The sequence below is a fragment of the Mirounga angustirostris genome, unplaced genomic scaffold (assembly GCF_029215605.1).
Source record: "Mirounga angustirostris isolate CCGP_5_RB_7025 unplaced genomic scaffold, mMirAng1.0.hap1 SCAF_6, whole genome shotgun sequence".
Taxonomy (NCBI): domain Eukaryota; kingdom Metazoa; phylum Chordata; class Mammalia; order Carnivora; family Phocidae; genus Mirounga; species Mirounga angustirostris.
In genome coordinates, this window is record NW_026991714.1 from 127,494,473 (window position 1) to 127,507,985 (window position 13,513).

The 13,513-nt window shown below is 36.1% G+C and overlaps 1 protein-coding gene across 2 annotated transcripts in view; it reads left to right on the forward strand.

The window, feature by feature from the left end:
- Window positions 1–13,513, forward strand: part of SLF2 (SMC5-SMC6 complex localization factor 2) — a 44,421-nt gene that overhangs the window by 22,096 nt on the left and 8,812 nt on the right. For both annotated transcript variants that reach the window (XM_045878630.2, XM_045878631.2), the window contains exons 10-17: window positions 1,260–1,335; window positions 2,141–2,282; window positions 7,589–7,691; window positions 8,317–8,493; window positions 9,933–10,030; window positions 10,593–10,680; window positions 11,793–11,924; window positions 12,390–12,467. In XM_045878630.2, the coding sequence (XP_045734586.1) occupies window positions 1,260–1,335; window positions 2,141–2,282; window positions 7,589–7,691; window positions 8,317–8,493; window positions 9,933–10,030; window positions 10,593–10,680; window positions 11,793–11,924; window positions 12,390–12,467 (894 nt within the window). The remainder of the gene's footprint in view (window positions 1–1,259; window positions 1,336–2,140; window positions 2,283–7,588; window positions 7,692–8,316; window positions 8,494–9,932; window positions 10,031–10,592; window positions 10,681–11,792; window positions 11,925–12,389; window positions 12,468–13,513) is intronic.

Sequence of the window (13,513 nt, forward strand, 5' to 3'; positions counted from 1 at the left end):
AAGATTTTTTATTTATTTATTTATTTATTTGACAGAGACAGAGACAGCAAGAGCAGGAACACAAGCAGGGGGAGTGGGAGAGGGAGAAGCAGGCTTCCCGCTGAGCCAGGAGCCCGATGTGGGACTCGATCCCAGGACCCTGGGATCATGACCTGAGCCGAAGGCAGTCGCTTAACCAACTGAGCCACCCAGGCGCCCTCTTTCCTAGTACTCTTATGAACACTGGCGTTATCAATGTTCTTGATCGTTAACAATCTTAAAGTCAAGCTTCTCTTTTTTTTTTTTTTTTTTAAGATTTTATTTATTTCAGAGAGAGAGAGCAAGCACGAGTGGCGGGGGTCCGGGGGAGAGGGAGAAGCAGGCTCCCTGCTGAGCAGGGAGCTCAATGCAGGGCTCCATCCCAGGACCCTGGGATTAGGGCATGAGCCGAAGGCAGATGCTTAACCAACTGAGCCACCAGCTGCCCAAAGTCAAGCTTCTTTTGACATGCTAATGACAGTTTGTCACTTCTCTTTGCATTTCTTTGATTACTAGTGATATTGAACATCTTTTAAAAAGTATATTGATAGGGATGCCTGGGTGGCTCAGTCCATTGGGCGTGTGCCTTTGGCTTAGGTCATGATCCCAGAGTCCTGGGATCGAGTTCTGCATCGGGCTCCCTGCTTAGCTGGGAACCTGCTTCTGTCTCTGCCTGCCACTCCTTGCTTATGCTTGCTCTCTCTCTCCCTGACAAATAAATAAAATCTTAAAAAATAAATAAATAAGTAAATAAATAAATAGTATGTTGATACATTATTTTGCTTATTTGTATCTTTTCAAATATTTTTATTAGTTTGTGGTTTGATTTTTGCCTGTGATCAACTAGCAGCCTTTTCCTTTATGGTTTTTGGATTTCATTGCACAAATGAACTAGAAAGGCATTTTTTGATAGTTTTCAAATGTAAATATTTGTCTAATATAAACGAAAGTTGTAAAAACAGTCAGCATGTTAGAATGGAAAGGGCCCTGATTTTAGAATTAGACCTGAATTATAAGTTCCAACTCCTCATGTATTACATTAGGTAGAGTATTTTAATCTCTCTGAGCCTGTCTGCTCATGTGTAATGTATGACCACTTCATAAGGTTATTGTAAGTATTAAAATGAAATGCATATAAAATACATTTTAAAGAAAATACACATAAAATACCTTTATATATGCCTGGCAAATAGTAAATGCTCATTTTCTTTCTTTTTTAATACTCTTACCTGCTTTGGCAGATGATGTCGGTTCATACAGACTGTATTGTGTCCGTGCAGATTTTAAGTACATTGATGGAAATAACGATTAGGAATGGTGAGTATATGAATTTACTCTGATTAGCTGTGTGAATTATTGGTTGCTGTTTACACAGTCTCTTTCGTGTTGCTAAACATTTAGGATATTCAGAAATATAGAATAAAAAATTATTTTTTGTGATCTAAAATCTTTAATGACATGAAACTCCAATCAAAAATGAGTATCTGCATTTTTCTAGTTGCATTGAGAAAAACGGTATAAGACCTTACAAGTGACAGCCCTAACCTAATATTTACCAACTCATGGGTTACTCTTCTGGGTAAATGGAAATAGTTGCAAGTTTGTTATTTATTTAGCCAATTAACTTTAACTGGCTTATTGGTGAACAAGTATTGTACTGATTGTGCACTGAGGAGACTGAAAGTACTACAAAAATGTAACAATTGTTTTCTCACCTTTGAGATCCCTTATAATAAAACAAGCATTGTGATTTACACCTTTCACTTGTTTTGGGGATTGAGACTATATGGGCACTGAAGATGGTAAAGTCTTTCTGTGTTAGGAGTAGTTGGTATTTTACCATTGTTATTTTCAGTCTTTTCAAAATGTGTTACTTTTTGAGTTATACTCTTTTATTCATCATCACTCTCAGATACTTTAATAAATGTCATTTCCTTCATTTACTTGAAAATCTATAATTCCTATATGATCATTCTAAATAACTATATCATTAACATATCACTACCAGATGTCATTTCTTTAAAATCGTCATGATAATCCATATTTCACATGCAGACTGTCACCTTGCAACTGTGTTTGTGAACCTGGGATTTGGGATAAAATATTTTCTTCTGTTAACTAGATACCTTCAGTGATTCACCAGTTTGGCCCTGGATCCCATCGTTATCTGATATAGCAGCTGTGTTTTTCAATATGGGAATTGATTTCAGATCTTTGTTTCCTCTGGAGAATCTTCAGCCAGACTTTAATGAAGATAATCTAGTGTAAGTTTTATTTTCATAATTAACTCCCAAAAACATTCTTTTAAATAATTTGTAATAGGATAAGAGTTAATACTCATTTGATAATTTGAGTACCCATTCTTGGTTTTTTTAAATCTCTCAAAGTTGAAATGGATCTTGAATTAGATACATTCCTAACATCTGTCTTAATCTGAAAGTCATCATCAAGTTGAACAGGGAGGATATAGGGGCACCTGGGTGGTTAGTCATTGGGCATCTGCCTTTGGCTCGGGTCATGATCCCAGAGTCCTGGGATCGAGCCCCACATCGGGCTCCCTGCTCCAAGAGGGGCCTGCTTCTCCCTCTCCCACTCCCCCTGCTTGTGTTCCCTCTCTAGCCGTGTCTCAGTCTCTGTCAAATAAATAAATAAAGTCTTTAAAAAAAAAAGGGAGGATATAGAAACATTTAAAATTTTTAAATTTTTTTTTAATGAAACTGACGTTATTTGACATTATTTGTTATTTGACATTATTCTGTTATTTGACATTATTTGTTGGTGATACTGGCCAAAGCAATTAGATAAGTATTTGACATTATTTGACATTATTCTGTTGGCAATACTGGCCAAAGCAATTAGGTAAGAGAAAAAAATAAGAGATATAAAAACTGGAAATGAGTTGGCAAAAGTTTCATTATTTGCAGAAGAAGTGTGTTAATGTATGCAAAGAAGCCTAAGTCGGCTGAAAAGCTATAACAAATAAAAGAAACAAGTAAGAGAAACTGGTATGGGGCACCTGGCTGTCTCATTCAGTAGAGCATGTGACTCTTGATCTCAGGGTTGTGAGTTCAAGCCCCACATTAGGCATGGAGCCTACTTAAAAGGAGGGGTGGGGCACCTGGGTGGCTCAGTTGGTTGGGTGGCCAACACTTGGTTTTGCCTCAGGCCATGATCTCAGGGTGCTGGGATCAAGCTCCACGTCAGGCTCTGCACTCAGCAGGGAGTCTGCTTAAGATTTTCTCTCTCTATCCTCCTCCCTCTGCCCCTCCTCCCACTCACCTGCTCGCTTGCTGTCTCTCTCTCTCCCTCTCTCTAAAATAAATCAAATAAATCTTTAAAAAAGAGAGAAGTTGGTATGGATTCCAGGGTACAAAGTTTAAAAAGAGAAATTAGTAACCTTTAGATATATGAGCTGTAGCTAGTTTAAAAGATAAGCTGCGGGGTGCCTGGCTGGCTCAGTTGGTAGAGCATGTGATTCTTGATCTCAGAGTCATGAACTCGAGCCCCACCTTAGGGGCAGAGATTACATTAAAAATTTTTAAAAATAAGGGGCGCCTGGGTGGCTCAGTTGTTAGGCATCTGCCTTCGGCTCAGGTCATGATCCCAGGGTCCTGGAATCGAGCCCCACATCGGGTTCCCTGCTCAGCGGGAAGCCTGCTTCTCCCTCTCCCCCTGCTTGTGTTCCCTATCCAGCTGTCTCTCTCTGTCAAATAAATAAATAAAATCTTTAAAAAAAAAATTTTTTTTTAAATAAAATCTTAGAAAAAAAAAGATAAACTGGAAGAAAAGACTTCATTTACAACAGCAAGAAAAATATATGAAATACCTAGGAATAAACTTGAAGAGAGAGAGAGTGTGTGTGAGTGTGTGTATAGAAACAAAATAGAAGACGTAAATAAATGGACGAGCATACCATGCTTTCAGATAGGAAAATTCAACATTATAATATAAATAGATTAGAGCTCCTGAAGTTAAACCATAAACATAATGACATTTGAATAAGAAATGCCAATGGGATATTTTGTGGGGAAGGAGAGAGTTGATACTATACAAGTGATTCTGTAAAGTTATATGGAAAAAAATAATATCTAGAAAAGCTTTGAGAAAGAAGAGTTAGGAGGCAGGACTGGCCTTAGCAGATAATAGTATGGGACAAGTACAACATGCAAAGTTCTGTCAATGGAACAAAAGAAGTCCAAAATAGAACCAAATACATATAGATACTTAGTAAATGCTAAAAAGCTATTTCCATAAATGAAAGAGTAGGCTATTAAGTATCTGGTATTATCCACTATCTGGAAAACTGGATAGCCATCTGCAAAAAAATTTTGCATCCATACCTCAAACTGATAGATCAAAGATTTAAATGTATACAATAAAACCATAAAAGTAACAGAAGAGGGCACCTGGGTGGCTCAGTCGTTAAGCGTCTGCCTTCGGCTCAGGTCATGATCCCAGGGTCCTGGGATCGAGTCCCACATCAGGTTCCCTCCTTGGCGGGAAGCCTGCTCTCCCTCTCCCACTCCCGGGGCTTATGTTCCTGCTCTCGCTATCTCTGTCTCTGTCAAATAAATAAATAAAATCTTTAAAAAAAAAGTAACAGAAGAAACCAGCAGGTTTTTATAATCCTAGAAAAGGGGAAAATGATTTTGTGTATGAACTAACACTCAAAAGCTGTATAAAGGAAAATTAACTTATTTGACCACATTAAAAACACTTTGCCATGACAGTAATCACTATACACAAAGTCAAAAGAAAAGCTTCAAAAGGGAGTGGGAGGGAGATATATATTTATATGAATTTTTCATATTCATGCATATATGTATGAATGAAACAGCTGTGGTTACAGGTAAAGATTTAGTTTCAAATTAATAAAAAGATAATAACCTATTAGAAAAATGGACAAAGGAATAAACTGATCACAGAAATAAAACTGGTTCTTAAATATGAGAATATACTCATCTTCACTTCTGAGAAAAAAGGTAAATTCTTGTTATTGCTATATCCAAAGCCAAACTCTTACCTCTCTAGTTCTCTTTCCACTCCATACAGGATCCCTTGTTGCTCAGATATAATCTGTATCTAAAAATATGTTGGATAGCAAATTTTCAGATAAAGACTATGTTCTATCACTTTAAATAGGGAAAATAATGCTTTCCCAGCCCATCCAAAAAACCCAACCATTTCCCCCAAACATTGTTAAAATACTCAAACCACCTATATTTAAAAAGTTAAAGTACCAGTTATTTTATTATTTAACACTTCATGAATTCAGTAACATGTGGTCATGTATGTTGTATGCAACAGATTTGAATTTTTCTTCACTGTTGCAAGCAGGTACTGTAGTGGAAATAGTGAAATAAAGATATATAATGAATGCATTAAGGCATAATACATGCAGATAATACTCAGCAAAATGGGTTTTTTTATTGGTAACTTACCAGTTAAAGAGTTGGCATCAGTTAGGTTTGGTGACTACAGCAGGGAGGTGATGGCTGTAGTCACTGTTGTTCTGCAGTGGTAGGCATTGGTGAGCACAGGAAAGCAAGGAGGAGCTCGTGAAGGAATGAGTGAACCATGATGAAATGCCTGTTTAAGCAACATGAGTACAGACTGAATCCTGTTGAGATATGACCACAACTCATTCTTCTCACTAAGACTCACATGCAACTTAACCACTTTTGTTGGTGTGTGTGAAATGTTTGAAGGCTCTTAAATATTCAGATAGGGAGAGTAAGATACTAAAGGATAGTCGAACAGTTCTTTTCTTGACCATTATTGTTAGATGTACAGACTTAGAATCTGAGTCACAACTAACCTCTTTCTCTTCTGCATTCCTTCAATTCTCACATCCCTGTGTTCTAGTTCCTCTGCTCATGTCACAGCTGTTCTTTCCTTTTTTGTTACCTGTGTTAGTCTAATTCAGATCCTCTTTTCATGCCTACCCTGGCAAAAAAAAAAAAAAAAATCTCCTTTTCCCCAGGGGCTTTCTACCTCCAAGATACTTATTCCTTTCACTGTTGGAGGATTCCTTTTATGAAACATAGCCTTGAACTTCTTTCTCCTCTGTTCTCAAGCCTTTTTACACCTTGTATTGAAGACTCTACAATTTGACCTATTTTCTGTTTTGCTGTCCCTTTTGTTTTAACCAAATTGATCTGCTTGCTCTTCCTCCATATTAGTCATCATTGCATTGGCTCTTCCTCATAGTGATCCCTCACCTCCATCCTCAGTGTCAGCTCACTAAAATATTACCTGTCTCTCTCGTTGAAGCGCTGTTTCTAAGAGCAAGACATTCAGGGGGTCTGGGTGGCTCAGTCTGTTAAGCATCCGCCTTCAGGTCATGATCTTGGGATCCTGGGATCGAACCCCACATGGGGCTCCCTGCTCAGCAGGGAATCTGCTTTTCCCTCAAACCCACACCCCCACTTGTGCTCTCTCTCACTCTTGCTCTCTCTAATAAATAAAATCTTTAAAAAAAAAAAATAAGAGCAAGACAGTCTTATCTGTATGGAACAGATTACTAAATCATGGTACGTTAATCATCATCATCACAACTACTAATAGTTACATATTGCTTACTATATGCCAGGCACAGTTCTAAGGGCTTAAAATGTAGCACTTCATTTAATGGTCACTACAACTGTTAGATAGTATTCTCATTCCATTTTACAGGTGAGTCAGGCACAGAAAGGTTAAGTAGTTTGCCTGAGGTTTACAGCTAGGAAGGCACCGGACTACTAAGCAGGGACTTGAAAAGCTAAGAAAGCTTTTCATATATAGTTATGGAAGTATAAGATATATTAAGTGAAAAAAAGAGAGGTACACAACAGAGTATATAGTGTGCTGCCATTTACATTAAGGGGGGGCAAATAAATGAATACATATTTATTTGTATATACATAAAATGCTTGTGGAAGGAAGGATTAAAACTAGTAGTGACTGGAGGGGAAATGGATGGCAAAAGGCCTAGACTGAGGACAGTTCTTCACAGCAGTACTGTTCCTTGATACCTTTTGAGTTTTTTAACCATATGAAGGTATTATTATTCAAAAAATTAAATAAGAAAGTACCTTTTGAAGGCCAAATTGATGTGTCTCCTCCTCCACGAACCTTCACTGATTACCTCAACCAAAACTGCGGTGCTTAGAATTGTTTCTTTATATTGCTGTCTATTCATGAGACCTTTATTATGAGTTCTTTTGTAGTCAGAGCCACCTTCTACATAGTTCTCTGACACCAAGAACAATGAGGATAGTGCCTTATAAAAAGTAGCTGTTCAACGGAAAACTAATGCATAGAAATAGGTATCAGATTAGTGTTTACCTGGAGTGCGAGATAGCAAAGTGACTTGGATCTGGCATGAAGGGACTTTTGTGGGTAATGGAAATGTTCTACTACTTCTTTATTCTGTTGGTGGCTATACTACTATATATATTTATCAAAACATAAAATGGGTATATTCCTTTTATTATATGTAAATTATGCCTCAACAAAACTTTTTTGTTGTTCGATCTTAAAATAATTATTTTGTGCCTAATTTCACATTGCTTTATTCACTTTTCAATAGTTCTGAAACACAGATGACATTGGGGGGGGAAGGAAGTGAAGATTCATCTTGTAAGCCAATTTTTTCAACTCTTCCTGAAACCAACATTTTAAATGTGGTTAAGGTAGGGAAAAACTCTTTTATGTCTTTAGCACAGTACTGGAACCATTTAGTTTTGTGGTTAGTGGTTTTAAAACAAAATCACTAGTGTTTTACCAGGTGATTTCCAATCTTTGAAATTTGTTAGCAGTATTCTTTGTATTAAACATTGTTTTTGCTGTTTTTATTTTTTGTTTTAATATTAGGAGTAAAAGGGAACTTTAGATTTATAGAATTAATATAGTTCTAGGATACCTTTACCAAGAAGCTTTTAGAAACCAGTATTTTTAGAACCAATAATTTTTTTAGAATTAGGATGTATGAAGAGAAAAAAGTTATTACTTATAACTTAGTGATTAAGAATTAATAACAGTGTTAAAACTTTTTAGTGGCTGAATCAAGTCAGTGATACTGAACCATTAAAAAAATCTCAAAAATGAAAATTGGAGAAGAAAATACTTATCTTGTCACCTAATTCAGCTATTACATTTCTATTAACATGAGTATTTCTTGCCTTTTTTCTAGACATCTGATGTTTCGTTTTCTATAAGTTCTCTTTTGCATTTTTTTGTCAGAAAGTTTTTATAATTTAAACTCTCCAAGTAAAATATATCTCCTTAAGTTGTTTTGTCTCTGTACTTCTGTCACAGTTTCTAGGCTTGTGTACATCTATACATCCAGAAGGTTACCAGGATCGTGAAATAATGTTGCTGATTTTAATGTTGTTTAAAATGAGTTTGGAGAAACAGCTGAAACAGATTCCTCTAGTGGACTTTCAAAGCCTCCTGATAAATCTGATGAAAAACATTAGAGATTGGAACACAAAGGTAACCATACTTAAAGCTTTTGTATTGGTTTTAGTGTTGGTTTTTTGTATACCATCACAAATTGACTTTCATAGTGCATATGGAATTAATAGTTTCTAAGCTCAGTTAAGATCTCTGGCAGATGAAAAATAAACAGGAAGCTACTGTCTTTGTTGGAACTGTATTAAATTTATGATAACTGAATCTTCTCTAAAACTGCAGCTATTCATTCCAAAAAAAAAAAAAGTGTTAATTGGGGGATTTATTGGGGGTCAAGCATTAATGTAAGTGCTGGAGATATAGCACTGGAAAAGATAAATCCATTGCCTTTATAGCAGTTTTATGCTAGTTAGAGGGTTAAATAATAAATGTATATTATACTATGTCAAGTTGTAATAAGGGCTACAAATTAAAATAAAGCAGGACATGGGTATAAAGAATAGCAAGGCAGGAATCTTCTGCTGTTTCAGATAAAGCAGTCAGGGAATGCCCTTGTGAAGTGACCTTTGAGGCGAGACCTACATGAAATGATGAAGCAAAGTCACACATACAACAAAAATTGGAGTTGAACGTTTATAGCCATATTAAGGGTAAACATGTATAATTTTTGTTAGAAGAATTACATTTTTTAACCTTTTTTGATGGAAAATTTCAAACACGTGCAAAAGTAGAAAGACAAGTATGATGAACCCGTAAGTACTTATCACCCAGCTTCAGCAATTAACAAGACATAATCAACCTTGTCTCATCTGTTACCCTCATCCCATACTTTCTTCCCCTACTCAGAGATTATTTTGAAGCAATTTTGTTAGACCTTAAATACTGAAATAGTTGAGGATCCCCAAAATGCAAGAAATCCCAGGTCAGGAACATATATGATCTTCTGCAGCTCTCATTATACACCTTTAGAAGCTGGTATTTGTATTTAGCTCTATTTAGGGGTACCTGGGTGGCTCAGTCAGTTAAGCGTCTGACTCTTGATTTCGGCTCAGGCCATAATCTCAGGGTCCTGGGATGGAGCCTCCAGTTGGGCTCCACACTCAGCAGGGAGTCTGCTTGAGGATTCTCTCTCCCTCTGTCCTTCCCCCTGCTTGCGCGCACGCACGCACACACACACTCTCTCTCTCAAATAAATTAAATTAGATCTCTTTAGATTTAGATTTGTATTCTTCTAGGGAGGACTGTTTAGAATATAGGTATAGGTATGACATAGAAAAAAACATGAAAGCCAAGTGAAATTCTGATAAACATATCTGTTCAGTGTGTTCCAAAGTTTAAGATAAAACTGAATCTGTGTACTGTGTATGTTTTAGCAGGTTCTAGGCTCCATGCTGTTTCTAAAAATGAGTGCTCTTTTTGTCATAATGCTCACATAAGGCAAGAAGGTGTGGATGAAGAAGATGTGGATGATTTGGTTTCACTGACCTATTTGAAAAATCTTGCTCATTCTTTGTTTTCAGGTGCCTGAACTCTGTCTGGCCATAAATGAACTGTCTGATCATCCACACAACCTTCTGTGGTTGGTACAGCTGGTTCCTAACTGGACATCACGTGGAAGGTATTGAAAATTGAGAATTAAACATTAAGAAAAATTTATATTTACATTAATGAAATACTTTTGGGTCCATTATTTCCTTTCATCGTTCCTTAAATGTTAGATCAGTCTTTTATTTCATAGTCAGCTGTGGGAAAAAGCATTGAGAGCCTGATTCTAATACTTAACTCAGATCATTTTGTGATATTCTTGATTTTTAATTTTAGCCTATCTTATAACTTAATACAGATGACACATATCATGAAAATGAATGAATTCGCTTTTTTCTTTATTTTACTTTAGTAAATATAAATGTGAGCAATAAAATAGATTTTCTATCAGTATATCAGCAGGGCCAAAGATAAAGACTCTTAATGATTTGCAGGCAATTCTAACTTTATACACAAATACTTTACATGAAAATTTTACTGTTCTATTAAAGTTTATATGTTCTTATACTGTCTTCTCTTGAAATACTAGCCATGTTTCCAATGTTTCCAATTAGAAGAACTTTGGGCTCATTCATTTGCTTCTCAAACAGTATTGATTAAAATGCATTCTAAATACTTTTAAATTCTAATTCCAGGCAACTAAGACAGTGCCTCAGCCTAGTGATTATTTCAAAGCTTTTGGATGAGAAACGTGAAGATATCCCTAATGCCAATAATCTACAGGTATAAATAATATTTTTGTTTTCTTTTCATAAATGGGAAAGGTAGTGAGGTGTAAGGAAAATTGATGGTTCTTAAGTCAGAAGTTCTGGGGTTAGATCTCAACTCTCAAGCATAATACTATTCATATAATCTTTAGAATGGTACTTAACTAATGAGATCCATTACACTGACATGATATCATATTCAGTAACATATAGGTTGGTTGTGGACAATTAGATGAATTAATGTATAAATACTGGGAAAATCAAAATGTGCTATATAAATATGACTATATGATTATTTATCAAGGTTAGCAATTTTATCACATTCAGTAGTAAATATATCATGTATAGATGAGTGGGTTTAAATATGTCCAACGGAAGCTCCACTGAAAGGTACTGAAAGCCTTTTACAAACATTAATAACACTAAGGGAGCTACATGGGCTACATACACATAGTTGGAATTTTAAAACTCAACATCTAACCTGGTCTAGATATGTTCTTCTGTGAACTGCAATTCAATACAAGATGATCTATTCTCTACTAGGTCCTAGGGATAAAAAAATGAATTAGAGACTCTGCTCTTGAAAACATAATCTAGGTTGAAACAAAATAAACCCTTGTTGTACAATGTAGTAAGAACAATGATAGAGGTATGCACAGGGTGCTGTGGGACAGAGAGATTGAAAGGGACAGCTGGTTTCTTCATTAGTAGAGCTCAGGTAGATTTGATTCCAGATATGGGGACTGTCAGTCTTTTCAGTGATAACTTACTTTCATCAAAAGAGAATTCTTTTTAGAATTCAGTGACTTCTACTCATAGGGAGATTCAGCTTTGCTGACTTTCAAATAATTTCACAGAGAAAGCGTTCTGTTTGGCCTCTGTTGTAATGCCATTTGGTCTCCTCCTCAAGCTTTTATCCTCAATTACAAGTATTGAACCTTTTAATTTAAAGCCCCTTTTAAGCAAATGAGGACTTTTAAATAAAGGAGAATTGGATATCACTGGACTATAAAGAAAGCTAAAGGGGCAAAATTAGAGAAGGCAAAATGAACAGAGGACCACTGAAAAAAAGTAGACTAAGAAGGAGCAACTGTATTGCTTAATATTGTTTCTCCTCTCTGTTGATAGATATCAGTCCTACATCGCTATCTTGTGCAAATGAAGCCTTCTGATTTGTTGAAGAAAATGGTCTTGAAGAAAAGGGCTGAACAGCCAAATGGCACTATTGATGATAGTCTTCATTTGGAACTCGAAAAGCAGGTATCCGGGGCTAGATCATCTCAGAAGAGTACATTATGAGTATAACTGATGCCAGTTTCCTAACAACAGGCTGATAGCATAGGCATTTCTGGATTTGGAGACTTAGATACATTATAGCAAACACAATTATAAAGTGAATGATATTTTTTACTTATTGCTGTCGTGAAATTCTTAAGTAACCTTGAGAGTTGAGAACCGAGGTAAAAGGATGGTTGTTGGTAATTTAATACTGGGAGTATTTTTTGTACTCCTTTACTAGGGCACTTGTGAGATAGTAAAAGGAATGCACTTGAGTTAGAAGTCAGGAAGCCTAGATTAAATGCTTGGATATTCCTACTTACCAGCTCAGTTAACTTTATTAGCAAATTCTTTAGTCCTTCCTGGGCAACTCTCCTAATGTGTAAACTGGAATGATATCTATGCTAGCTAATTCATGGGTGTTTGTGTTATTTATTTCTTTAACAGGCATATTACCTGACCTACATTCTTCTTCATTTAGTTGGTGAAGTTAGTTGTTCTCATTCTTTTTCTTCTGGACAAAGGGTAGGTAGTTTTTAGTGTTTTTTGTTTTTAATAAGTGTCACTATTGATGGAATGAATGAATGTTCTTTATATAGAAGAAAACTTCATAAAAGTTAACTTTGGGTTTGCTATAGAAATCCCAGTGTACACTGGAAAGAGGAAAGTAATAGTAACTTTGCAACCATATCATTAGCAAGAATTATTTGTCTGCACATGTTAGTTCTGTTTACTGGAGTGTAATTTAACCATCATAACTTGACAACAATGTAATACATTAATAAGATACCAAGGTCACCAAATGGGCCAGCTATTAGCTGGTTTTTTCCCGTCTTTTCTCCCACTCACTTTTTTTCCTTTAGAACTAATATTTGCCTTCAAAATTAAATTGATAGTAAGTCAGGCTACTTTACATATGCATTTCTTAATTATCTCCCCATGTTAAATATTCATTTTGAAGTATTCTGTCCTTCCCATACTATCATAATCCATACTTCTGGGGAAAGTTCTTGTTTAAGTCATCATGTTTCATACTGTAAGTATTCCAACCTGTTTTAAAACTTAGTATTATCGGGGCGCCTGGGTGGCTCAGTTGGTTAAGCGACTGCCTTCGGCTCAGGTCATGATCCTGGAGTCCCGGGATCGAGTCCCGTATCGGGCTCCCGGCTCGGCGGGGAGTCTGCTTCTCCCTCTGACCCTCCTCCCTCTCATGCTCTCTGTCTCTCATTCTCTCGCTCTCAAATAAATAAATAAAATCTTTAAAAAAAAAAAAAACTTAGTATTATCTCCTTAGTCATCGTGAAAAGGACGCAACACTGGGGGTTCTTGTGGGGTTTTCTTGGTTCTGTTGTTTGTTTTGCTTTTTGGGGTTTTTGGTGTGTTTTTTTAGATAGACACACAATGTTACATTAATGTCAGGTGTACAACATAGTAATTCAACAGGTTTATATATTATGCTATGCTCACCACAAGTGTAGCTATCATCTATCACCATACAATGCTATTACAACACCACTGACTATATTCCATATACTGTACCCTTTATACCCATGACTTATTCCATATCTGGA